At 37.8% G+C, this 27367-nt stretch overlaps 1 protein-coding gene across 4 annotated transcripts; it reads left to right on the top strand.

Annotated features, from left to right (window-relative positions):
• The first annotated feature begins 939 nt into the window (after positions 1 to 939).
• vdac3 (voltage-dependent anion channel 3) lies at positions 940 to 26842 on the top strand. 4 transcript variants are annotated; one of them, XM_030143648.1, is made up of 11 exons: positions 960 to 1041; positions 10051 to 10169; positions 15036 to 15107; positions 15311 to 15360; positions 17018 to 17020; positions 18700 to 18852; positions 19056 to 19108; positions 19634 to 19861; positions 19984 to 20134; positions 25736 to 25793; positions 25875 to 26842. In XM_030143648.1, the coding sequence occupies exons 2-11, from the start codon at positions 10055 to 10057 to the stop codon at positions 25964 to 25966; spliced, it is 975 nt and encodes a 324-aa protein (XP_029999508.1). In that variant the 5' UTR covers positions 960 to 1041; positions 10051 to 10054; the 3' UTR covers positions 25967 to 26842. The 4 variants fall into 4 exon arrangements, with proteins under 4 accessions (XP_029999510.1, XP_029999511.1, XP_029999508.1 ...); XM_030143650.1 differs by lacking the exon at positions 10051 to 10169 and having other exon boundaries at positions 940 to 1041; XM_030143649.1 differs by lacking the exon at positions 17018 to 17020.
• The last annotated feature ends 525 nt before the right edge of the window (positions 26843 to 27367 follow it).

The following is a 27367-nucleotide window of genomic DNA, read 5'->3' as shown; positions in this document are numbered from 1 at the left end:
GGCTGTTCTCTTTTTTTTCTTATAGTGGATAATTTTTTTGAGCTGTTCTCTTTTTTTTTCCTTACAGTGGATGATTTTTATGGGCTGTTCTCTTTTTTCTTATAGTGGATAATTTTTTGGGCTGTTCTTTTTTTTTTTTTTCTTATAGTGGATAATTTTTTGGGCTGTTCTCTTTTTTTTCTTATAGTGGATAATTTTTTTGGGCTGTTCTCTTTTTTTCCTATAGTGGATAATTTTTTGGGCTGTTCTCTTTTTTTCCTTATAGTGGATAATTTTTGGGCTGTTCTCTTTTTTCTTATTGTGGATAATTTTTTTGGCCTGTTCTCTTTTTTTCTTATAGTGGTTAATTTTTTTGGGCTGTTCTTTTTTTTTTTCTTATAGTGGATAATTTTTTGGGCTGTTCTCTTTTTTCCTATAGTGGATAATTTTTTGGGCTGTTCTCTTTTTTTCTTATAATGGATACTTTTTTTGAGCTGTTCTCTTTTTTTTTCCTTACAGTGTATAATTTTTATGGGCTGTTCTCTTTTTTCTTATAGTGGATAATTTTTTGGGCTGTTCTCTTTTTTTTCTTATAGTGGATAATTTTTTGGGCTGTTCTCTTTTTTCTTATGGTGGATCATTTTTTGGGCTGTTCTCTTTTTTCTTATAGTGGGTAATTTTTTGGGCTGTTCTCTTTTTTTTCTTATAGTGGATAATTTTTTGGGCTGTTCTCTTTTTTTCTTATAGTGGATAATTTTTTTGGGCTGTTGCACCTCTGGGCCACCGCAAGTTTCAGCTTCAGAGTTTGTCATGTTTTTCATGTATTGGGATTGTCTCTCAACCCACCATATATTTTTTATTAGTAAGTTAGTTTTTAACCACCTCTATAAAGTCTGAAGTTTTCCGTCTTGCTCTGTCAATGACACTTACACAACGGCCCCGCCCTCGGCCGGAGCTGTGCCTTGCGCCTGCGCAGTGCGTGTGCCTCTGCTTTCTCCTTCACTGTGCCCCGCTGCACGGAACATCGTAACCAAACTCTGCACACTCCGTCCAGAAATAAAGGTAAGAAACAGCTGACTGTAGTCCAGGAGGCTTCAGTGGAAGAACGTGTAGTTTGGACTGGTTTTCTGTGCATGAGCTGGGACTGTCAGTCCCACATACTGGGCTGGGAGTGAAGGGTGTGTGTTGTAGACCAGCCTGGGCCTGTTTGGAACATGAGTTTACCAAATGTGCAACTTCACTGTTTCTATGTTTGTTCCCTGAACCGAGAGATAAACAGCAGAAAAAAATGTGTTAGTCAGTGATGGTGGAAGTGGACATGGAAACAGGAAATGTGCAGATGTTTAGTGTAAATTCCATGCAGCAGAATGTTTGAGCTGTGCAGTCCATCCTCTAAAATGAAACAGTTGAAGCAGAATGGATGTGAGGTTTGGAAAGTTTGCTGCTGCAGTGTTCTTAGCCCAGCAGACTACAGACGTCCTGCTGACGCAATAACAATGAAAGCCAGAGGTGGACCCTGTCCCATGTGTCTGTGGGACAGGGTCCACCTCTGCGCCTCTGGGCCCACAAATCTGTCTCAAACGTCTTATCTGGATGTTTGTGAAGAAAATCAACGTCCACGGACAGATGCATAACCAGGTTCACCTTATCTGGGATAGGCCACCTTTACGCACGACCCTCGGTGTCATTACGCAACGTGCATATTGACAGAGCAGCAGCAGTGACCTACACTGAGAGTTTCTGAGGGAAACCAGACACCAAGGTCAGCCTGATTCAGATGTAGACTGGCTGTAAATAAAACGTATTATTCAGATTCTGAAAACATTATGCAAAATTGTTTTTATTTGGTGACTCTTTGAAGATCCTGGTGGTCCACTGCTTTCAAACCAAACCTGTGGATTTATCTTATTTTTATTTGAGTGTACAGCTGTTTTCAGATGTAAAAACTTACCTGTACATGTGATACATATCAGCTGATGAAGAAATTTCACTGGGTGACAAAACAGTGATGATTATGGTGAAATCATTTTGTACCATAGTCTTGTTAAGTCTTTATGTCATTTCCGCTTCTTACTTTGTGTATTATTGTTTTCGTCTTTGTAGATATTTTTTTGTTTTTGTCTTGTTAAATCTTCAATATCATCTTCCTTTTGGTATCTTTTACATATTGAATGTAACTCTTCATCTTCTTCAACTTTAACTCTTAACCAAATATCAGCTCAATAGAAACTTGGCATTTTATTGTGACATTTATGTTATGTTTGTCATGATAACCTTCTTTAAGGTCAAACTCAGCCTGATGAAGAAACAGGACTGAATACACAAGTTTTATTCATTAATCACTTATTACTAGGGATGCACCGATACCACTTTTTTCCAGACCGAGTATGAGTACTTACATTTGAGTACTTGCCGATACTGAGTACCGATACGAGTACTTAATAATCCCATTCCAGTTCTTAGTTCCTTTTGTAAATGTGCTTTATTGTCATTGTCATCAGTCTGACTGGAGCAAAGTGCTGCTACTGACATTTAATGTGTTGGAATGAGAGTTTCTCAATCAATCCACCAGGGGGCGCCGCTCTGAATTAACCATACTGGACAAATACCACAAAGAAGAGGAACATTTTTTGAGAAGAAGAAGCAAGTCAGTAATAACAAACATGGAGACGACAGAGGCAACACTAATGTGATACTAATATAGCAGCGTTTTCACTGGTAAGGTTTAAAAGCTTAGCTTCAGGAGGTAGAGAAAAGAGAAATGAGCGTTAAGTTTTGTTTTCACTTCCGCTGGCGGCGGTCCACACCGCTCCATACCTCCGGCCCGGCCCTGGGTAGTTGTCATAAATATATCAGTAGTTTTTAACTCACACAGTGGCTCTTTGAACAGATCCTCTACCTCCACAGTTCCCGCTGGTATTCTCCGTCTGGGTACGCATCCAGAAGAACCTGGAAAACAGATGGAATGTTTGCAGAGGACGGACATAACGCTGCGTCTGTATCTGTCTGTGTCTTTAACATTACTTGCAGTCAGCGTTACTTTTAGTCAGCGTTACTTTTATCGCCGTCATTTATTTTGAAAAATCTCCACACATTATTCCTCCTCCTCGTACCTGCTGCACTGAACGGCCATAAGTGGTATCAGTGTATTTGTATCGGATTACTTTTACAAGTACGAAAACAAGTACACAAACTGAGTATTGGAGCCGATGCCTGATACTGGTATCAGATCGGCGTATCCTTACTTATTACGTTTAGTTGTTCTTCCTTTTTGTTATTTATTTCTCGACTTTCCATTCCTCGTTAGTTCAGTCTGTACTGGCGTGCCGTATGATGTTTATGTGTAATATAGCATAAGGCTTTGCTAACTAAATCATACTATGGAGTGACTACATCACTTTAGGTTCAAGCTATAAATTGACTTAGTGGAACTTGAACACACTTGACCTTACCTCACACTCCCACATTCCTCCTGCTATGTTACACACACACACACACACACACACACACACACACACACACACACACACACACACACACACACACATACACTTGGGGAGTTTCATGTTGTCTGAAGTCGTGGTCCATGTGCTTTATCAAACTGACCTTTTACACAATTTTATAGTTTGTTTTGTAAAGTAGGATTTAGGGCTTGGCGATAAAACAATAACGATATATATCGCGAAATAACTTTTTGTCTATAGAAATATGAGACATGCTCGATACAATTTCAATAGAATTCATTCGTCCATGTTTTGACAGACATAAAAACAGCCAATCATAATTAAGTAGCACCGCACCGAACCAATGACGCTGGAGTTAGGTTGATGCACACAGCACAGGCGTAAGAACAGCCGCAGCACACGCTAATGAGTGTTCCCTTGGGAAAGAATTTGACCGAGAACTTGGGCGACTGGGTTAGTGAAAAGTAGGGGTGTAATGTTGCACTCGTTTGTACCCAGCTGTTTTGGTTTGGGGCCTTCAATATAATACAGAGGTGAACCGAACAAATACATGTAGCCTTTGTGAAGAACACAAACACTTGCCTTTCCACAAAAAACCTTTTTGGAATGAAGATTTTATTGATTTGAGGTGTCCACCAAATTGAATGGTCTGTTTTATTTGTGTTTTCTTTTAAAACTTGAACTTGAACATTTTCTCCTGCTGTTCAGACTTCTAGTTTAGTTTTAAATATATGGACCTGTTATTGATCTGAAACAGTTGTATAATGTTCTTCAGCACATCTGTCAAGTTCAACCTCTGACTGAAAATAAATCATATTTCAATCAAAAATAACCTTCGAATGTCTTCACAACTAACTTATGAGTAGCGGAAAATTTAAGCTTGACAAAAATAGTGATTTGATTTATATCGTGATACATAAGTATGAAAAAAAAACATGATTTTTTTTCCATATTGCCCAGCCCTACTGGATTCATTAGCATGAAACTGTCATGGATACTTCCATGTAACAGTACTACATTTTACTGTTACCCAACACCCAAGCAAATCCCATGCGTAAAGGTTAGTCTCTGTAGTGGTGGTGCCAGTGTTTACGCCATCATAGGTGCCACTGTCAGTCACCATCAGGCTCCACCCTGTCAGTGACTCTTAGGGTTGAGCTCTTTAGTTTGTTGTCTTATGCACTAAACTGTTGCAACATGTGTCAGCTTGGGCCTGAAATTCATGAAAAGATTAACTCCAAAAACTGAAAGGCTGAACCAGGGGAGTTACCCAAACTGTCTTTGAGAATAACAGCTTATCTTGGGTCACAAAGTGGAGTATTTGTCATCAAGACACATCCCATGACTAAGATAAGCTTCTCAGACAATCCCTGGGTTTGTCCTGGGGCAGTGGGGTCAACTCTCAATACAATATATTATCATCATGTTCTGCCTCAACAGTACGAGATATATTACTCAGAAATCATCTGTGTTATATTATAATATCAGTAACAGAAGAACAAAACATGCAAAAAGCCGTAAAAAATCAGACAAGATGAAAATTTAACACAATATATATTTCAATATAATAGAAAAATGAGTGAAATCCAATGTAAAAATTTACTGCAAAAAGAAAATTCTTTGAATCTGAAAAAGAAAATAGACATTAGAGTGATATAGGGAAAGTAGCTTTCATTTGCTTCCAAAGAAACCGTATACCGTACTTTCCAGGCTATAAGGTGCACCGGAATATAAACAGCACCTGACTATAAGCCGCAGGTGTCCATGTTGTGACATGAGATATTTACACAGAAAGATGGTAAACAGAAAGATTATTTAAATATTTATTTCCATACCTTAGCTGCTTTTTTCCAAACAGTGGCTGTAACACGGCAGTAAAACAGCAGTAACACGGCTGGTTAAAAAACCCAGAAAAGTCAATGATCTCTATCTTCATCTTACTTCTGCTCATTGAAACCACTGCAGTCGTCTTCTTCAGTGTTGGAGTTGAACAGCCTTAGAGGTCTCCATCACACACCTTCTGCGTCTCTCCTCCGTTGTTGCTCAATGGCACTTCCGTGCAGCAGCTCTATTTCCTTCTTAGACAGACACATCGATTGCTTTTAACTTAAAAGCTGCAAAATATGCATTTCCTCATGTGTTTTCCATGACCAGGATTTGTGCACAACACACAAAATGATTGTTAAAAGTTAAGATTAAAACTTCTCCTCTCCACATCACCTCTTCCTCCTGTCTGTCTCACTTTTGCGCTTCCTGCTAGAGCGCCCCCTGGTGGCCGTTAGCCTATATAAATCTATACTCGAGCTGCATCGATGTATAAGCCGCAGGGTTCAAAACGAGAAAAAAGTAGCGGCTTATAGTCCGGAAAGTACGGTACATGTCAACAGCTGTCAAGAAATATACACGTTATGTGGCTGACAGGGCCGCATGTTATTTCTTCTATACATTGAAATATCTCAGTGCTTGTATCTATTTTACATATAGTTGATGATAAAAATATGGTCCCAGATTATAACAAACCACAAAGAAGGAAACAGTTAAAGGGCTTCCTGTCACAGACACTAAAGGTTTGGGTTTTGTGTCTGAACTGTTCCAGAACACCACACTCTGAAACGTCCAACCTCAGTCTGTTTAAATTAAGTACGTTCATACATTTTCCAGGGTAATGGCTGTTCTTTTTTTAGTCTTAAGAGTTAAATAAGTCTCACCCTTACTTTGTTTTTATTACTCTTGCCACTCCCTCTCAGTGCCTTAACATTATTCATTATTGTCATTATTCAGTACAATACCTTCCTTATTATACCTTCCAACTCTAAATAATTAAATTAAATGTAATTAACTCATGTCAGGCCAGGATAACTGTCTCTCCCCTTAGTTCAACAAGGACATCAGCAGAACAAATGAGCTCTTTGCTTTTGCCTTTTATCCAGTGCATGGGTCAGAAATTGTTCCTGTTGTGGTCAGATAGAAAAATAAAATCTGTCTGGAACCCAAAAAAGATTTAAAAAAAAATTTAAAAAAATCATTGTATAGGCTACACATTTTTATATTTGGATAATTTTACAATGACTGTAGGCTTATGACAGTGGTAACAAAATTTCAAGAAATAATTTATTGGAGAGGGGTTGCAGAAGTGTATGTTGCTTAGACAATGTGGATGGCACGCCCTTGATCTAAAGCAGTACTCAAAGAGAATACATTTTGCTATTCATTTTTTTGTAAAACATTGGACAAACCTATTATTATTGCATGATGGTACAATTTAATATTTATTTGTAAAGATCTAAAGACCCTTGAACCACTAATCTATTAGAGAAGTTATTTGTCAGTACATAATATAGACACATTCAAATCCTAACCCTCAAGAAGCAACAGGAGGATTAGATCAGATCAGTATCTGGACAAGGTATTAACTCCTAACATACTCAGTCTGCAATACTTACTTGTTTTGCAAAAGACACTTGACATGGAAAACTGTGATATAATTTTGACCAGTGCAGTCCCAGTTTAGAGTACTCCAACTTTGAAGTAATTTCTTCAAGCTGCAGGAAGTGGAAAAGTTGTAAATACTCCACAACACTGCCTTTGTTATTCAAGTTCAATCTGAGCAGCAGGGCAATAGACAAAACAACTATAACCATGTTATTACTGCTCAATAATGTCTACATTACCCAGTTCAGTCCAATTTTGCACAATATTTAAGTCCTTCATCAAAGCATACATGAAAAACAACTCCAATATCCTTTGAATTCTCTTTGTAGTAAAGCTGTGCATTAGCAGTGAAACACTATGCCCTGGTATACCCTGATACAGAGCAACAATATATACTAATATATATCAATATATTGTGATTTATTTATTTTTTACATAAATCTTTAGGGAAACTGTCACTAACACACTGCCATATGTATTAAATTTGATTAAAAATGTACTTTTTTCATGCTAACAGCTCAGTTATGGCACCTCCTGTTTTACTTTATGTTGTTACATTGGAGCAGAATAGTAGATTCTTTAAGGCAACAATGCACCATATCCAGTGACTTAAGCCTGTAAATGTCCATAAAATGTGCTGAAAGCCTAAAATCCACCATAAAAACCGGGCAGGCCTAGTAGGCAGGCTAAATAAAAGCTAAGTTATCAGCAGTCACAGCGGTCCAGTTGCCAGAGAATAACTTAAACTACTTAATCCTAATGTTTGATGAGTAAAATGTTTAGCTTGTTACTGTTTCAAGTATTCATTGTGAAAACAATCTGGGTCTGAAAGTGAAGTTTAAAAGTTTATAGATAGCTAATCGATGTGTTAAACCTGTAACAGCGCAACACGGAAACTTTGAGCAATATGTACTAAATTACCTGCTGTGAATATTTGACTATAAACCGCTGAGTAAAAATCAGTACAGTAGAGAATTAATATAGTATCACAATATATAGGTTTATTGGTTCATTTATTAGCAACCCCTAATGTCTAAAGGAGAGTCATATCAATACAATTTAAGGTCAGATATATGTATATATATTTATTTTAATGTGTAAATACTAACTTGCCCACTCCTCAACACAGACACCACCATCTTGTTTCTGTGTTAGCAGTCTCTCTTTCTGCCGCTCATGTTGTTTATGGTTGTCATTTGACCTTTGAGCTCGGCTTCCCGGTTGTGGGTCCACTGAGAGTTAAAGGACGAGGGACTGGTGTGTGTACTTGTATATACTAGAAACACAGGTCGGAGGTGCAGTACAAACACATGCATTTTAATAGGAGTTTTAATAGGCCAGACCTGGATGATGACCTGTTTTGAAACCCTAGTCACATGTTTTGTAGTGTCAGGTTCATCTGGACTAAATATAGAGCAGAATGTTGAGACGGAGGGATGAAGGCCAGGAGGGAAAGGGTCAAACAAAAATGGAAGCTGGAGGAGGTAGTGTGTCAGGGAAGGTCGTCTGTGTGTTGGGTAAAATGACAAAGACAGATCAGGAATGACATGTGGTCAGAAAAGTACAGCTCAGCTAAATGAGAGATGAAGAGCAACAATAAGACAGGACATACTGTCACAGATTCATGGTGAGGTGGTTTAGGAGAGGAATGAGGATCTTAACCCTCAAAGCTGAGATATGAGAAGGAATGACAGTCTACAGTGTCTGTGGGCAAACCCATATCTATATGATGTGTGATATGAGTAAAATCTGATGACTTTTATCAGGTATAAGTCCCTCCATATTGAGATAACAATACATATCATATTAAAGCTCATATTCTGTAAGTTTAACTGATAATCAGCCAATGGAAAATGACCACGTGAAACAACCTCTTTTATGATTACATGCTTAAGAAATACAAAGTATTCATATTTGATTTTCTGACCTTTTAGCAGATTTTCAACTCAGCATTTAATTAGAACAACAGTTACTTGCTAAGTTGCGAACTCAATGCACATTTACATGCAGTGTTTGTTAATGTGCAGTGTTCCTGTTAAACAAACCATTAAAATATATAAAATTAACCAAGTATAAAATATTATATGTTCAATATGTAACACTGGTGTGTGTTTATGGTATGTTTGTGTTGGTAGCTGGTCATTTGTTGACCTTAACTCCATTTCTAAGCTAATGGTAGTAAGTGTTGCATATTGTTGCTGATATACTTAGCTGATGAACGCAGGAAGAAGTATATTGTTTTTCACAGAAATCAGTGTACAGACTGTTATCATGGGTGCATGCAACAGAGACAGTGGTGATATGGTGAAATGGTGATAGCTAATGCTAAGGAAAGCTGTGCAGACAACACACACTTCATATCAATGTAATTTATTACCAAACTATATTTAAGGTACATTTTCCACATAATTTTGGTCTTACTTTGTCAATTGCATAATTTTCATTTTGTTACTGACTCTGAAAATCTGAATAAAATTGCACCTATTGTCACATCAATATTTTACAGTTTGATGTGAGTTCTTCATTTAGTTCTGACTGGGTTGAATCCTTCTCCTGTTCACATGGCGTTCACTCTCTTCCATGTTTATTTGTGTCGTTGTGTTGCACATTTCCTTCCTGCACCTGTACCATGTGGAGCAACACAAAGCACTGTCATAGCAAACTGCAAGAAATAGAAGTTGTATAGCTGGTGATTTGTGACAGAACAAATTAAACAAGAGCAGTGCATGGAGTAGTAGACATTTTCACATGATATATTCTGTACCGTCATGCCACACAGCCTTATGAAGAACCATTTATTTATTTATTTATTGCAGTATGCTGCATTTTAGTAGATCGTTAATTTCTAAACAAACTCCCCACACCTAGGAAGGATTTTTTATCTTTTACAGACTGCAGTATGTTATGTGTGTCATGCACACATCTGTACAAAGGCCTTATCATGTTCACGTGTCAAACACACACTAAATGGGTTGATGTTCTGTCCTATGGACACAGTGTTCCATGTGACTGAGGAGTTGTCCAGTTCTCTGCCTAGGGAGGCTACCAGCTCTGCATGCTAATATTCCCAGCAGCTTATACAATCCCACATATTGTGCACTGTTGGTGTCAAAGCAGAGAAACACAACTTGGCAAAGTTTCTATTGTGCCTCCTTTCCCTTCCCTCCTGTTAAAGAGTCATGGCAGAGCAAGGAGTGGGCAGTGTGGTGCAGCAGGACAAGACAGGAAAAGGCAAGCAGTCAGAGAACAAAGGCCCCTGTACGACATGTCAGCACCACGCACCCAAGGGACATGGTGAGTGGTGGGGTGTGTGTGTGCAAAGACACAGATGACGCATCCTCAGGGTCCTTGGACTGAGTGTTGGCTGCATGACATTCATTAAGCGTAGACAGAACACAGTGAGTTTATTTTAGCCTCTCATTTCCACTGTATTTGATTCCAGTGACAACAGTTTGATGAGCTGATAGAGCAGAGCTGTGTGATCCTACCCAGATCACATCTTTTATCTTTGCACGTTTTCAATTAAAGGTTCAATATGTAAGATTTGCACATATGCTAATGCGACATTTTTACTGGAGTCTGTCTTATGATGCGAGTTGATTGCCTGTTGAAGTTGGCGGACTTCATTTCCAAACTAACACTAACTATTTAGTAACAGAGAGAAAGGTATGGTAAAGGTGCTGAAAGGTATAAAGAAAAAAACAACTGTGGTCCTACATAAATCCTTGTACAGGCTGTTACTATGGTTGTGGTAGGCAACAAATGGTTGTTAGCTTAGAACTGCAGTCCGCTAATATCAACTGATGACCAGCTACCAGTTGAAAACACACTCCATTACAAACCTCATGTGAGCTCCAGTGTATATGAATTTAATACCTTTAATCACAAAAAACTAAAATATTACAGCATAAAATATGGGTTGACATTTGAATTTGGCATCTGAAACATATACATTTTTCTTGTGTCTTTACGATTTTAGTTTCACTTTGAATTAAAGGGAGCAAAAATCAGCCTTCAAACTTGAAAGACATAATGATGACATTTATTATGAAAATTTATTTTGACTGAGCCCTGACCAGAGGCCTGTCTGCATCTCCTGCATTAAACATGTAAGTAGCAAGACATTAAGACAGCTCATAAGTCAATGCAGAATAATCTTAATTCTACATCTGCAAAGTCACCTTGTCAAAAATGTGTTCATATATACACAGAGCATGTACACACTCAGACACACACTGACCCAGGGGACCCTGATGACTGTCTGAAGCCTGGTGCACTGCAGAGATGTGTAGGACTGGTAGTTGCTGACTAACCAAACCTGCTACTGCTCACACTAGCTCTGCTGCATTCACTCTGCAAAGTACAGAGTTCCCACGCAGTGAAAAACAGTATGTAACTTGATTTGTGTCATTTCCAGATCTGCATAAGTATAGAAAACAAAAAATTAGTATGGAAAAATATTTGTATGTCCACATACATAGACCTTCTTCTTCCCCTGTTGGATTTTAAAACTATTTATTTCTTTAAAAAAAACAAAAAAACGTAGCTATTTGGACCCAGATGACATATATAGTTTGAAAAATTCACATAGAAATCTAGAAAAAATCTTGAAATGGAAAATATGTAGAATCCTTTCTGTATTATCGTATTGGATGCTTTCCTACAGAGACATAATAAATAAGGATGTTAGTGTGAGAGTTGCACATTCTTCTTCTGAATCGCTTGCTTGCCTCCGTCAATATTTAGTACATTTATAGCTCCTCCTCCTACCATTAGTTTACTATCCTCTGCTGCTTGCTAATTGCTTTCATGCCAGGCAATACGCTTAAAGATGGCGACAGAGGAGGAGGGCTGCAAATCACCAGCGCCCAGACCGACCCCAGCAGATGGATGAGGGTCTCTGAGCTCGTGCAGCCCTGCCTCAGTACGCTGGTTACAACCGCACTCAAAGGTCCAGTGTGGTTAGGGCTAACAATTGGACTGAATACTCATAATTATGTTTTCTTTAGTAGTATAATTAGAATTGTTGGAGTTTTTATGTTTCTACAGCTCCAAATGGAGTTCCTCTTTTTCTTTTGTGTTGAGCTGCCATCCAATGTTAACTGTATTATCAGTATTTACCATATATGAATGTGGACCACAGATGATATTCCTTTCACTAAAAGCCCAGAATGGACAAAACAAACACCGACTTCAGAGAGAGCCTTCCATGGTTTTATACCCACCATATATGAGGGTGTGTCAAAGGGCTTTCAGTTGGTTGCAGTTTTTAGTTTCTCCCCTAGATGTCTCTAAGTCACACACTGGACCTTTAAACATTTGGTAGAAATGCTATTTGTGAACTGTTGTTTGTGTGCGAACATTGAGCTTCAGAGGCATCTAATAAGTGACTGTAATGTTTATGACTTTTTTTGTTATTTTATGGAAGACTTTCAGTGTGTGGCAGTTGTCTGTGTCTGACCTCTGTACCTCCTCCGTCAGGGTTTAGACAAATATTCTCTAGAACAAACTGTAATGCCTTATAAGATGCTCTAATTGTATGAAATTATATACAGTTCATGTCTCCTGTTGAGGGTACGATTAAAGTTAACTTACTTTGATATCCCCATGGGGAAATTTGGTCTTTGGATTTCACCCATTTTAAGACATACAGCTCCTAGCGTTAGCGTTAGCACATTAGGAGTAGTGAGCTGCCATGGAAGGAGTTCAGGGACAAAGTCCAGATTTTCATCAACACCATGGTCACTATGTATACGTGGGAAACTGGAGGAAACTCACAAGGTGTGGAGAGAACAGGCAAACTCAACACAGGTCTAACCTTCTAACTGTGAGGCCAAAGTACAAACCATTGTAGACATTACATGAACATCATGTGCATTATCATTATTATCATTAACCAGTGAGAAGGTTATTACAAAACACCACTTCGCACATGCAGGTTTCTACAGCTGGTATGAAATGTGATAGGAGAAAAAAAGAGGTGGAGGAAATGAGTCACATGACTTAATTCAGACTTACATCACGATTCGTAGGACTAGAGACTAACTTTACTAACTTTAATGAAAGACTTGACTTGACATAGATTTAGGCTTAGAGCAGTGTTTTTCAACCTTGGGGTCAGGACCCCATGTGGGGTCACCTGGAATTCAAGTGGGGTCGCCTGAAATCTCTAGTAATTTATAAAAATAAATAACTTACTAATAAAAAAGTATGTGGTGAGTTGACAGAGACAATCACAATCCATAAAAGACATGACAAACTGAAGCTGAAACTGAAGCACTGTGGTTCTGTTTATCTGTCAAATGTTCATTGTGGTCAGTTTCAGATACTGCAGCTCTTTCATAATTCATAGTTTGAGTTATTTTTTCTTCAGTATTAATTGTCAGCCTTGTAAATCCAAGCTGGACTGACTGTACATATCCTGACCAAGGAAAATCAAATTCTCACTTTGTGCAGTAATCTACACCTGGATTTACTGCCTCCGTCCATACATTTTATACATTATATAGACTAAATGTCATCTAAAATTAATGTTTATTTGCAACATAGTATAGCAAACTATTACATGATCAAAAACAAATAAATTTTAGCAAAAAAAAAAAAAGTCTCTGTTTTGAATGTCTGAGGTCACCAGAAATTTGTGATGTTAAAATGGGGTCATGAGCCAAAAAAGGCTAGGAACCACTGGCTTAGTGTTTACCTGAGCTGACTTGACTTTGACTTGTACCAAATGACTTTAAAAGGTCATCCTGCCTAAAACATAAGAAGAGGGCAGATTGAGCAGATTTTTTTAAACATGACTTGTTGAAGAATCCTGGAGCCTGTTAGTAATATACGCATCACATGTATCGCTAATATTAATATCAGTATTTTGTGGCACTAAAACCTCTTCATTAATTCATGGTTTGATGTATTCATAAAGACAGAATTTGTGGAAGAAGTATTCACGTCAGTTATTTCTGTAAAAGTATGACGCAGTGAAAACTAGAAAAGTACTCAGAGAGCGCAGACCTCCGCCAAGGCAGATCAGTCACACACACACCCCAATCACCACCAAAATGTAATCATTTTTTCCTTATGCTAGTATCAACATTTCCTGAAAATTTCATCAAAATTCTTCTGTAACTTTTTGAGTTATTTTGCTGACAGACAGACAGACAGAGACAGACAGACAGACAAACCCTGATGAAAACATAACCTTCGCTGTCCTTGGCGAAGGTAATAAGTATAAGTTCCACTATAAATAAGAGAACTGTACAACAAAACTCACTTTGTCAAAAGTGGACTGTATACTAAGTATAATCAGTCAAATACATTAAGTGTCAACAGTCAGTGTCTATTGTACAGTTAAATGATCCCTAAGTAACAATAGTTCATTTTATTCTTCATAAGACCGGTGAATGTTTTAGGCAACTGTTCGGTTTATTTTAGCTTTTTTTGTTTGATGTTTATGTGAAAAAACACAGAAACAATAATGATAGGTCTGTATTTGGATTCAGAGCATTACACTCCATTGCTGTTCATTTTGGAAGGTTGTGATTTATGACTCGACTTCTCATGTTAGATCGTCTGATGTTCGTCTGACTTGACTCGTCACTTGACCTGGACAATGATTTGACTTTTCTTGTTTTGCTTTTCGCTGTGACTCACCCGGACTTAAAAAACTTATTCCCACCTGTAGCAGAAAATAGTACCTGTCTCCATCCATTGGACAAGAAAACAATAGGACCAATTCTACCTGTTATTGCAGCTAGTTCACACAACTAGAACTTTCACTTTATTTGATGCTAATCAGCTGTCAGAATGTTCACAAAATATGTAGGCTAATTTGTGAAAAATGGGTGCCCTATTTGTTTCAGTGATTTTGATGTGAAATTGTTAATTTGTACCAACAATTACTTCTTCTATTTGAGTAACTATTTATGATAATCTAGTCCATGTACTGAGACTTTGACCAATCATGCGTCTTTCCTTTTAAGTTAGTTCTTTTACATTTGTGGAAGGTCTTAGGACACGCAAACAATTCAGGAAGAACGTTTTTTTTTTTTTTTTTTTCCCTGATTTCCGTTTGCCTTCTGAAACTCATGCTGCTTAGCTTCCTATAAGGTTCAAAACTCTGTACAGTCAATAAGAACCTGCCCTACATGTCTTTGTCCTCAGGCACTATGGCTGTCCCTCCTGCATACTCAGACCTGGGGAAGTCCGCCAAAGACATCTTTAACAAGGGCTTTGGTAAGTCATTAAATTCACCACCTCTACTATTGGTATGATATTGTTCTGTCACTGTGACTGTTGAGGATGGAGCTGTGCTGAAGTCAGACTCATATCACACAACCTTTTGTCTGTTCTGTTTTAAAGGCCGGATGTTTATTTGTGCTGCAGCTGTTTTAGCATCATGCTGTTATTTTTTCTACTTCTCCCTCTTTTTCCCCCAGGATATGGAGTTCTGAAACTGGACGTAAAGACCAAGTCCCAGAGTGGTGTTGTAAGTATCGCTGTCATATCAGTAGCTGGGTTTCCATTACCGTTTTCCAAGAAATAAAAGCAATATTTCTACAATTTGGACAAAGTACTTGTGGGTGTTTCCATTGAAGAGTGTTTGGCTTCTGATAGGTGATTCTAGTAAAGTCCTGTCTCGCGACATGTCGTAATTCTCGTAAAATACTGTATACTTCTCGCAAGACACTCGTTTAAGGAAGATGGACACACTGAGTTTCCTTCCAAACCTCCGCGGTGTTTCCACTGTAGTGTGGGTTCATCTACTGCTGTTGCAGTGACTGTCTTCAGCTGAAGAAGAAGGAAATGTAGAATCGTCCAAAGGCAAAGTCCTTATGTATGGCAGCGGCCACACAGTATGGATTTATGGGAGGGAACTGTACATCAGGAATTCACCAACGAGTTGTGGATCCAGAATTTCTGAATGACCCTGGCAACGTTTAATGAACTGTGGGATGTTAGTGAACCTCTGGTGGCACCAGACTTGTCCTGCCCTCGGGAAGCAGTTCCTACACAAAAGTGAGTGGCTATTGCCCAAAACAAACTAGAACCACCTGTTCTGAGTACAGGGTCATACAGTCACAGAAAAAAATACTAGACCGCCCTTGTTTTCTTCAATCTCTTGTTCATTTTAATGCCAGGTACAACTAATGGTACATTTTTTTGGACAAATATAATGATAACAACAAAAATAAGCTCATAGTAGTTTAATTTCAGAGCTGATATCTATCCATTTTCCATGTTTTCTTGATAATAACCAAAATCACTTCAGTTCTTACATCAATAGCTATGGCGTTGTACTGACAAAACAGTGCTTTTAGACATTCCATGTTTTCTTTTCTGTCTGTTTATGTCACATGATACACACAGGAGTTAGTACTTGATTGCATAACCATTGTTTTTGATAACTTTTGATGGTCTTATAATTTTTTCCACGACTGTAGATGAGACGTTTGCTGTGAGCAAAACCACTGTGCACAGATGTGAGAAAATGTGCCAGATGTGTTTCTGGTGCACTTTTGCGCTATACTTCTTCATCGAAACGTTTCAAAAACCACCTCATGAGACTGTAAAAACTTTTTTGTGATCTTTGACAATTTTTGCCACATTTCGGTGTTTCTATTACCGGTTTTCTATCGCGCAGTTTACATTTTGCACATTTCTGAGGGTAATGGAAACCCAGCTAATGAGCCTCATGTGCAGGATGTTCAGGCCTCTGTGGTGTGGATCAAACAGGTGACTCATGACTTTGCAGCAGTTTGAGTCTTATCTGCATGGCATGTACTTGGCGTTAAAACCGAGTCAGCTGATTTTCAGGTGTATTCTTTACTCTTTTCTTTTGGGAAACCTCTTGTATGACAAACCAAGTGTTTACAACACTCTAGACATACACTCTCTTTTGTTGTAACACTGTTGCTAAGCTAAAACCATAATGAGCACTTTCATACAGGGTTTCCTTCTTACCACAAAAACCAGCCTTGTTGAAAATAAATAAAAACGCTGCTCCACTACTGCTTCCTGTAGTGCTGCTTTTCATTTTTTCCGCATTGAATGGATTACATTGCAGCATGTAAATTCAGTGTGGTTTCTCCCTAACTTTCCTCTCTTTTTTTCTTTTTCTGCTTTCTCTTTGGATGTCCTTTCAGATGGTAAGAAAGAATGTGTACATATGTAATGATTAAACACACATGCGCTGCAGGGTATTCCAGTGACACCAGTTTTATTTGTGTGCAGACAGAATATGCAGGCATTCTGTCAGGTGTGTCTTTGCAGCAGTATTGTCACTTTCCCCCTCACTGCTAACACCAACATCTTTAAATACACTCAGCCTGCCTCTCCCTCACAGTCCGGACTATAACTCTGTGAAGCCCTGGAGTAGTCATGATGAGAGGAGAAGTATATATCAAGGCCACAGTATGCAGTATGTCCCTATGTTTTAATATTTCATGACCACAAGATAAGTGTGAGATGCAGCAAAAGAGACCATGAAGGTGACTAAACCTGCTTCAAGTAATCATATTAGTGTATGACTCATGTGAACACTGACTGTATATGAAGACTGTATACTCAGGGACAAGTCCTCATGCAAGAAGCTAAAATATCTTGATCTCCTCCTGGTGGTTGGCTGCAGAAAAGCTCATGGATCCTACACCTTCTATGATATTATATATAATTTATATAATGGGTTTGGCCAAAATAAAGTACTGAACCAGGATGGGATGTTTTTATGGCTCTATACATCTTCAGCTCAAATGCACAGCAGATTTAATCCTTCAAAGTGCAGCTGACTTCTGCAGTTTGTCATACTTATGAATTTTTGGTCAAGGAACAGACTAGAGAAAACGGCAAGTTGATAGGACCAACGTTTTGGGAGATATTAGTAATTTTGTAATACAATAGTCTTACAATCATGTTGCTATGGTCAACGTTTGGCAGTGACTGCTGGACAAATACAGTACAGCATGCACGAACACACAACAGCATATAAACAACCACATCTAGAACCCGTGGATCCCCACGGGTCAATGCGCTAGTACACAATATGCCTATTATATAGGCCTGTCAATATCCCTTTCATAGAAATTTCGTAGGAAGATCATGGTTTCTACAGAGTTTTTTTTTTTTTTTAATTAAAATTGAATTGAAAACTAATGGGCATTAACTGCAGTATTTAAAACAATAAGTAGGTAAATTCTTGCACACAATTACCTCTCTAATTACCTCTCTTACTCTCCAAACAAAACATACATTTCAAGAGACAATTTTAGTTGTTTCCAGTGCCGTAAAAATAAAAAGATACACTGCCTTCTCCCAACTACCATGTAATCTCAAATGACCTGAGAGTATTAATTGAAATTTTACTTCATTCTTGATATTCAAGGATGGATGTGGATTGGATGCAGTGCAACTGACGATGTGTAAAGCACTTAAAATATAGCATCCCACTTAGACAATGGAGCCTTTGTACTATTTCATTCCTGCAAATGAATTCAAAGACGGCCTTAATATATCTAGATTTTTCCAATCCATGACCACTCTGGAGCTTTGTACAATTCCCTTTGCACACAGTCCTTGTAAATAATAAGCCATGTGGACCTGAGATAGATTGTGTAGCAGAGGAAAACCAGAGAAGCGCTGCTTGTTTCCCTTTGTCTTCCTTCTTTTCACTCCCTTTCCTGTCTGTCTTTGCCTCTGGTGTGTTTTGCTGAGCGTTAATGTGCTACTGTGTCTTCTCTCTGTTCTCCCTCCCACCACATTTTCCATTTTCATCACCTCCTCCGCCTCTTCCTCCTCCTCATCACTGTTCCATCACCTCTTTGTCCTGCAGGAGTTTGCCACCTCTGGCTCCAACAACACAGACACTGGGAAGTCTGGAGGCCACCTGGAGACCAAGTACAAAATGAGCGACCTAGGCCTGAGCTTCAACCAGAAATGGAACACAGATAACACTCTGACCACAGAGATCACCATGGAGGACCAGGTCAACGCCCTTTTCATTCTTTAATTTAAAGTCAAAAAAGATTCCAACATAAATGTCATGTGGGCACAGGAGTATATGCACGTTTTCCATACCGAGTCTTGAAACTTCAGAGGGGGCTAAATAAAAATAACTACTGAAACAAATGAAAATGCTATAAGTAATTAAAGACAGGCATGTGATCTGATGGTGTGTATCCTCTACAGCTGGCTAAGGGCTTGAAGCTCGGTCTGGACACATCATTTGTACCAAACACTGGGTAAGATCAGACCTTTTCAGTGTCATAAAACAAGACGTACATTCAGGGGTTGGACAAAATAATGAAAACACCTTAAAAAATCAACAAAATATAATTTAATATGGTGTAGGTCCGCCTTTTGCGGCAATTACAGCCTCAATTCTCCGAGGTATTGATTCATACAACTTGTGAATTGTTTCCAAAGGAATTTTAAGCCATTCTTCAGTTAGAATACCCTCCAACTCTTTTAGAGACGATGGCGGTGGAAATCGACGTCTTACTTGAATCTCTAAAACTGACCATAAATGCTCAATAATGTTGAGGTCTGGGGACTGTGCCGGCCATACGAGATGCTCAACTTCATTAGAATGTTCCTCATGCCATTCTTTAACAATTCTAGCTGTATGGATTGGGGCATTATCATCTTGAGATGAAGGTGTTTCCATTATTTTGTCCAACCCCTGTATATCAGGTAAATTCTAATTATGAATTCATTTCTACTGCTGTATAAATTATTTACTCTTTTTCTTCTTGTTCCTCCTGAAGCAAGAAGAGTGCCAAGCTGAAGACCAGCTACAAGCGTGACTTTGTCAATGTTGGCTGTGACCTGGACTTCGACATGGCTGGTCCCACGGTCCATACGGCTGCTGTGTTAGGCTATGAGGGCTGGCTGGCCGGATACCAGATGGCGTTTGATACCGCCAAGTCCAAACTGACCCAGAACAACTTTGCCCTGGGATACAAGGCTGGTGACTTCCAGCTACACACCAACGTGTAAGTTACAACATGTTATTAGTCAAGAGATAAAAAAAAGATAATTAAATTAAAAAGTAAAGAACCTAAGAATTAGCTTTTCAATCAGCTTTTCTTAACTGTTGGTCTCTGCTGGATTTCAGTAATGATGGTGCAGAATTTGGTGGTTCCATTTACCAGAAGGTGAACAGTGACCTGGAGACTGCGGTCCACCTGTCTTGGACAGCTGGAAGCAACAACACAAGCTTTGGAATTGGAGCTAAATATCAGCTGGATAAGGATGCCTCCCTGTCTGTAAGAAGCAGCCCCTAAAACATATACAGTCATAAAAGATGTCTCACCAATAGAACTATAAATGACCAGAGCCATATGACCAGTGTTGGTGATTCTACTGGAAAGTCCAGTCTTCCACTACTCACTACAAAGATGAACTAGGGAGAAATGTTAAACTCACAGGATGTACTAGTTGTAGCGGTAGTAGTAGTTTAAAGATTCAAATATCTACAAAATTTCAAGGGTTATGCTATCAATTTTTTTGACCCACGTATATACATCAAACATTTCAAATGATGTGTTTGTCTTTAGCTGAGTCTTGATGCGATTCTGGATTTGGTGCGACTTTGAAAACTTTCCCCATTATAAGACATAGGAAGTGGATCTGTGCAATAACTCAGTAAATTTAAATGATATCCAGTGTAAATTTCTACAGTCCAGCCCTGATGGGGAGATGAGCAAAACATAATGACCACATGCTGATCAGGATCTTCTTCTGGATCCGGGAACTTACGGAAAATTTAACATGGGCTCTTATGGGGAAAACATTTCAATCGTCTTTTTCTCCCAAACTACAGTTCTGATTGACTTCAAACTTGGTATACAGCTTCTGTATGATGATGTCAACACAAGGTATTGAAATTATTTCAATCCGGATCTGATTCTGGAGTTGGTGCGACTTTGAAAAATTTTCCCATTATAAGAGATAGGAAGTGGATTGATCCAATAAATCAGTATCAATGATATCAAGTTGGAATTTGAATTTTTTACAGATCTGATTGGAATATGACCAAAACATGGGCTATTTCTGTAATAGAATAAATACACAGAACTGGGTGATAATAAATGGCATCTGGATACATTTCCCAAAGCTTTTAATTTGGCCGGTAAGCTACAGGGCCAATGGTCCTATTTTTTTAGTAAATGAAACCAGTAATGTAATCAAGACCACCTATACAGGTGTCAAACATGCGGCCCGGGGGCCAAATCTGGCCCGCCAAAGGCTTCAATCTGGCCCATGGGATGAATTTGTAAAATGCAAAAATTACACTGAAGATATTAATGATCAAAGATGTTAGAATCATTTTAGGTCAGTTCAATCTAAAGTGGATCAGACCAGTAAAATACCATCATAATAACCTACAAATAATGAAAACTGCTAATTTTCTCATTGTTTTAGTGTAAAAAAAAAAAAAGTTACATTTCACAAAAATGTTTACATTTACAGACTAGCCTTTTAGAAAAAATGTGAATAACCTGAAATGTCGTGATAGACGTATCTGGAATTTTAAAAATATTCTCCCTGTTAGTAAATGTTTTGTGTATTTGTAGATAAACTGTGATCTGTACGTTGTGAGGCACATGTATAAATGATAAACTAAGGCGTAATATTGTTAACATTGCACTTTGAATTTTCAGGTTGTTCATATTTGTTCATGTTATGTTCAAGTACAGTTTGTGGATTTAAACGGTTTCATTACAGAATTTTACTTTTTTCACTCAAAAGTTCTTATCCTATTATATATATTATTTTGCTGATCCGGCCCATTTTATATCATATTAGGCTGAACTAAAATGAGTTTGACACCCCTGACCTACACTGTTCCTAAAGTATATTGACACAGACCAAGGCGAGTCATGACCAAGACCAGGTTAGAAATACCATAAGGGCACTATGGGAAACATGTTTTTCAAATAGTGCAGATTGTTATGATATGAGGGCTCAGATAGACCCTTTTGTCAGTGAATACTAAAACAAGGAGGCCTGTAAAACATTCTGAAACTGGTCTCAAGACCAAGACCGTGTGATTTGGTCAGGTGTCAGCGGTGTTGTATTGTGCTGACACGACAAAGAATGAATATAATGCAGCGTAAATAAAAACGGTAGCTCTCTTACTGAGTGACCTCGTTGTTAAATTGTGAAGTGTAGTCAGGCAATGTATACGTTTCAAGCTTGTATTGTGATATTTAGTAGTGTTTGGTGGATCTGAAATGGGTGGTATCTAGTGCTAAGGTGTGTCACCTTCATATACAACAGCTTCAGTTTGGACCAGATTTAATATGTTCTTAAGCTAAAAATCCCAGAAACAAAAAGTCTTGCTGTTGACACAAATTTACACTTTGCATTAATGTTATTTGCTAATTAAAGAAATGTCTTAGAAATGTATAAAAACAAATGGAAAGATAAACAACCTCCAACATTTAAATCTTGGCTTCTGGATCTTTTACATCATTTAACATTGGAAACAATCCGATATTCTATAAGAGGATGTGCCAATAAGTTTTTCAGTACCTGGCAACCTATTCTGTATCACATAAAAGAGGTAGAGCCCTCACTTATTCCAGAGGAGTCTTATTAATACGAGTATGTGACTAATATCTGTGTCCCTTATTTATTTATTTATTATTATTATTATAGTCACTTATCTTTTTTTTTTTTTGGTGCATCAGGGTGGGAATGTTCATGAGTTTGGGTTAAAAAGCAAAAAAATAATGACTGTATTATGCTTTTCTGTGATTAGATATGCAATAAAAACATTTAGAACAGAAAAAAAGAAATGTATAAAAGCAGAACATGTGCCACTGCCAAAACCTGTACTGTGGGACTTCAACATTTACTGGAGGGGAGGGTAGACGTTTGGTTGTGATCTGAAACTTCCCCACGAGATGGCACAAAATATCATACATTGAACCTTTAACCCTTTCATGCATAGTGGTCACTACAATGGACAGTTCTTCTCCAGCTGTTCTCTTGTATATTCATGGGTTTTGTTGTTTTAGTTCCATATCAGCCAACACAGTGGACACTTATGCATATGCAACTTTGCTGTTCTTGATAAACCGGATCTGCAGTAACATGTTTGAGTGTAAATCAGTTGTTATTAGACTGCAATTATCATTTTTTCTTTAACAAAATGGTTTTTTTGTATATTATCTCCATGAAGTGAGTAATAACTAGCATTAGAGTAGGTTTAAATATGAGAGAACATCAGATTAACAGCATTAAAAGTGTTTATATTTCATAGTTTTCACTGTATATCAGTAAATACATGTTTCTTTGCTTCAAAAAGTAAATGCATCATATCCATTTGAGTGGACATTTTTGCAGCTCCATGAAAAATAGGTTCATAAAAAGATGTTAATTGCATTTTTTTCAGGCCTAAAGAGGAATAAAAACGGGGGAAAAATCATGATTAATGTTCTCATAATTAATGTATGAAAGGGTTAAATTCATTTTACAATCTTAATGTTAAACCTGTGAAATTTTGAGAAAGAAATGATGGAAATGAAATGAAGTCAGAACTCCCAGAACTCACACTGACCCAGACTGATGTAATCATATTTATGTCATAAATGATGTAACTGCATCCAAGTACCCCTCCATCACCTTCTTTAAGGAACAAGAAAACAAATTTTTGTGTTAGATGTGTATTAATAATTAAGATAACAAAATGCTAAATGAAATACGTCATTTAATCCTACTTATTTGATAAAAATGTTATAAAAGTATTACAAAACACAATTGTTTTGAAAGTTAAAAGTGACTCGGTATAGTTAAGGTTAAATACCATACCCCTATCTTTTCAGAAGTTCTTCAAACTCTTGAGATTTGTAGTAGCAAGCTTATTGTTCATTAAGCTTCTTGTTTTCATTCGTATACTCTTATCTCTTCTTTTTCTTTCTTTCCTTTTGTATGCAAGATGTCAAACTTTAAGTTCAACTTTCTCAAAATAATTTCTCTTAATGTCAGAGGGTTACGAAACAACATCAAAAGAAAAGCATTATTTCTTTTTACACAAAAAAAACAAATGCCAATATTATATTTTTACAAGAAACTCATTCATGTGAAAATGATAAGAAATTTTGGAAAACTCAATGGGGAAATCAGGCAAACTTTTGTCATGCTTCTAACCACTCAGCTGGTGTTGCCATATTATACAGTATAATACATTTTTAGGAGATATTTTAGAAACCATTACATCTGATGAAGGAAGATGGATCATTTCTGTAATTAAACTAGATAACTCTCTTTTCATACTGTGTAATTTATATAGTCACAATGGAACAGCTCAAACTAAAACCATGTTCACCCAGATCCACTCCAAAATAACAAATTTACAAAAAAAGCATCATAATGCCTACCTGATTATAGGAGGAGACTTCAGTGATGCTCCCAATGACTTGTTGGATAGAATTCCAGAAAGAATATGACTCAACATTTCAAACCCACTCTTTACCTTATAGTGAAAAGTTGTCAGTTACAAATGTATGGTGTTTTTTTAACCCTGATGTCAAAGAATTTACCTGGAGTAATGCCAGACGAACACAACAATCTAGAACTGACCTGTGGTTAATATCCACATCCTGCCTTCAGCATGTATCTGAGATATCACACTCGCATGCTCCATTATCTGATCATAAATTTTAAATCTATGCATTATTTTCTTAAACTTATATGTTCACATGCTTTTTCCCTTTTGACATCTTGTTTGTTTAAATTTTTGTACTGTATGAATGAATGAATGAATGTTTTTATTATTGTGTCTTGCATAAAAAACATGCCCAGCCCTTACATGGGCTTATAAGACACCAAAAATACAAACCAAAAATCAAATACCAGACAATAGGCACAATAAATATGAACAAAACAAAATACTGATCTATTTAAACAAACACATCTGCCGCTTTTTCCAAACAAATAGTGCTAATTTATATACATTAGAACTAAACAACCATTTCATCTCGTCATCATCGGTGCTCCAGAACATATCAGGATTTCGGATAAACATGTCATCAAACAGAGAGGCTCTCAGTTCATCATATAGAGGACAATACAAAAGAAAATGTGATTCATTTTCCACTTCCCCCAAATCACACAGTCCACAAAGTCTGTTTTCTTCTGGGATTTGGGTAAGTCTCCCAGTTTCTAAGGCCAAGGGAAGGATTCCTGTTCGCAATTGAGCAATTAGGGACCTTTGGTTCCTGGTCAAATTTGCACTGACATAAAACTCTGTTTTATATGTTTTTTAATTGAATTTTTGTCTGCAGCTTCGGTTTAGTCAGGATCCCACTCATCCATTTTTCGTCAAAAGCAGACATTAGGTTAGCTCTGATCTTATTAATACTACATGAAAGGTTGTTGTGAAATATATATTGAAGTTGTGCTTCTGCAAAGACAGCTCTGACCTCTGCCGCCCAAGGGGACCATGTCCTACTCCAGCCAAATACTTTTTTGGTTACTCGATTATCTGGCATATTAATAATTCGATTCCATAATCTAATCATTTCACATTTTCTTTGAATTGCACCAAGAACCCAACCCATGTCACCCTGCGCTGCCAAAACTGGGACAAACTTTTGAACCCCAAGAAAGCAGCGGATGGCTCTGTTTTCAACAGCGTCTAAAGTTGGACATTGTTTGGCCCCCCATACACCTGCAGCATAGTTTAGAACAGGACATACACACGCATCATTTAACTGTGAATATGTTCCAAAACCAAGGTCTTTACAGACTTTCAGCTTGTTTATGACAGAACCCAAAAAAAGATATACAAAAAAAAAAAAAAAAAAAAAAACCCCCTTCTTTACTGAACTTCATCTGATGTTCTTTTCTCTCCACAGACCAAAGTGAACAACACCTGCTTGGTTGGTGTTGGATACACACAGACTCTCAGGCCAGGTTAGCTGATCCCCATGTTTCCCTGATGCTTGGGTGCAGCTGTGGTTGGTTCTTGTCATAATCTGACGCTTATCTCTGCAGGAGTGAAGCTCACCCTCTCTGCTCTCATCGACGGGAAGAATGTGAACGGCGGTGGTCACAAAGTGGGTCTGGGATTTGAGCTGGAGGCATAAGATATTGAATGGGAGAACAGACAGGAAGAGAGAGAGGAAAAAAGAGAGGAAAGCAACACAGGAAGAGAAGAAAAGAAAGAACCCAAATCTGACGACACCTCAGAGATCCACTCAGCGACACATCTTCCCTTTGGCCTTAACCCAGCAGCCTCCACGACCTCCAGGACTGAAACTTTGACAGAAATCAAGCATTGTATGTTGGTTCATGTTTAGATTGACAGTTTTCACAGCAATACTGCGTTTCAAAATTCAGTGAAAGAACCGAGACACTCCAAACTCACCGTCTCCAAATACTGTCCATCAGCTCGACCAGATAAAGTGCACTTTTGAACAGAGCATTTGTGTCTCTTTGTGTTCTTTCTGAAGACAGATTTGTATTTTGTCTGAACAGTCAGCTCATTTACGTTTCACTATGGGATGCAGACATCGATATGACTATTAGAAGATGCTCGTTTTGGTAGACTGTGGTTTTGATGCGTGCGTTCAAGGCTTGAGGGAAGGGTTCAGTTTTTGGACTTTTCATTGTTAAGTACAGAAACTGTCAACTGATGCAATAATGGCTTGGATTAAAAACATGTAAGCAGAGCAGACAAACAGTGGAAGTGACTCCACCACTCCAGTCAGTCACACAGGGATTGACTGGACGCTCAGTTGCCTAAACATCTGTTTTTCAGGCCCTGTTTGCTCGGGGCTGTTGGCAGTTTGGACCTGTGTCACCTCTTTGTCTTGTCTCGTTTTTGTGTCCTGTACCTGTTTAAAAAGCCTTTATCACTACATTTCACTTTACTTGCTGTGCTTTGTATAGTAAAGTTAGTCAACAGTTACAACCTCAGAGTGATTTTATTGAATTAATGGAATAAAGAATGTCAAACACTATGCTCGTGGGTTGTTTTTTTTCAGTTCATAAAACAATAAGCTGCAGTCATTCAGAGGCCAATGACATAATTCAACTAGTCTCATAAGCTTACTCTAAGCTCTATCAAGGCCTGTTGAAAGGCAAAGGAAACTCAACAGATTACATTAAAAAAAGACGGGAGAAAGAACTGAATCCTGTTATATTGTGAATAATGGGACAATATGTGTGAAACTACTTCAACCTCCTCTTCAGCCTACTGGTGAGAATTTTGTTGGAAAAATTTAGTACGGTTCTTTATAACGCCAAAACAACACTTTTGTAGAAACGTTAATGCTTCTACATGCCAGAGGGGTTGTGGGGACACAGAGGCAAACCACACCCACATTTTTTGGTCCTGTATGAAAATTTCAACTTTTTGGAAAGATTTTATCTTTATCTAATAAAACTTCTGCTCAAAAGGAAGATATAAATGCAGATTAAAAAATAAAAAAAACCCAAAAGAAAACAGAAGTACAAGAAATAAAACATTACAATATAAAAATGTT

The sequence above is a fragment of the Sphaeramia orbicularis genome, chromosome 9 (genome assembly GCF_902148855.1).
Source record: "Sphaeramia orbicularis chromosome 9, fSphaOr1.1, whole genome shotgun sequence".
NCBI classification, from domain to species: domain Eukaryota; kingdom Metazoa; phylum Chordata; class Actinopteri; order Kurtiformes; family Apogonidae; genus Sphaeramia; species Sphaeramia orbicularis.
The sequence above is the reverse complement of the archived record's forward strand: the minus strand, read 5'-3'. Positions and strand labels throughout refer to the sequence as shown.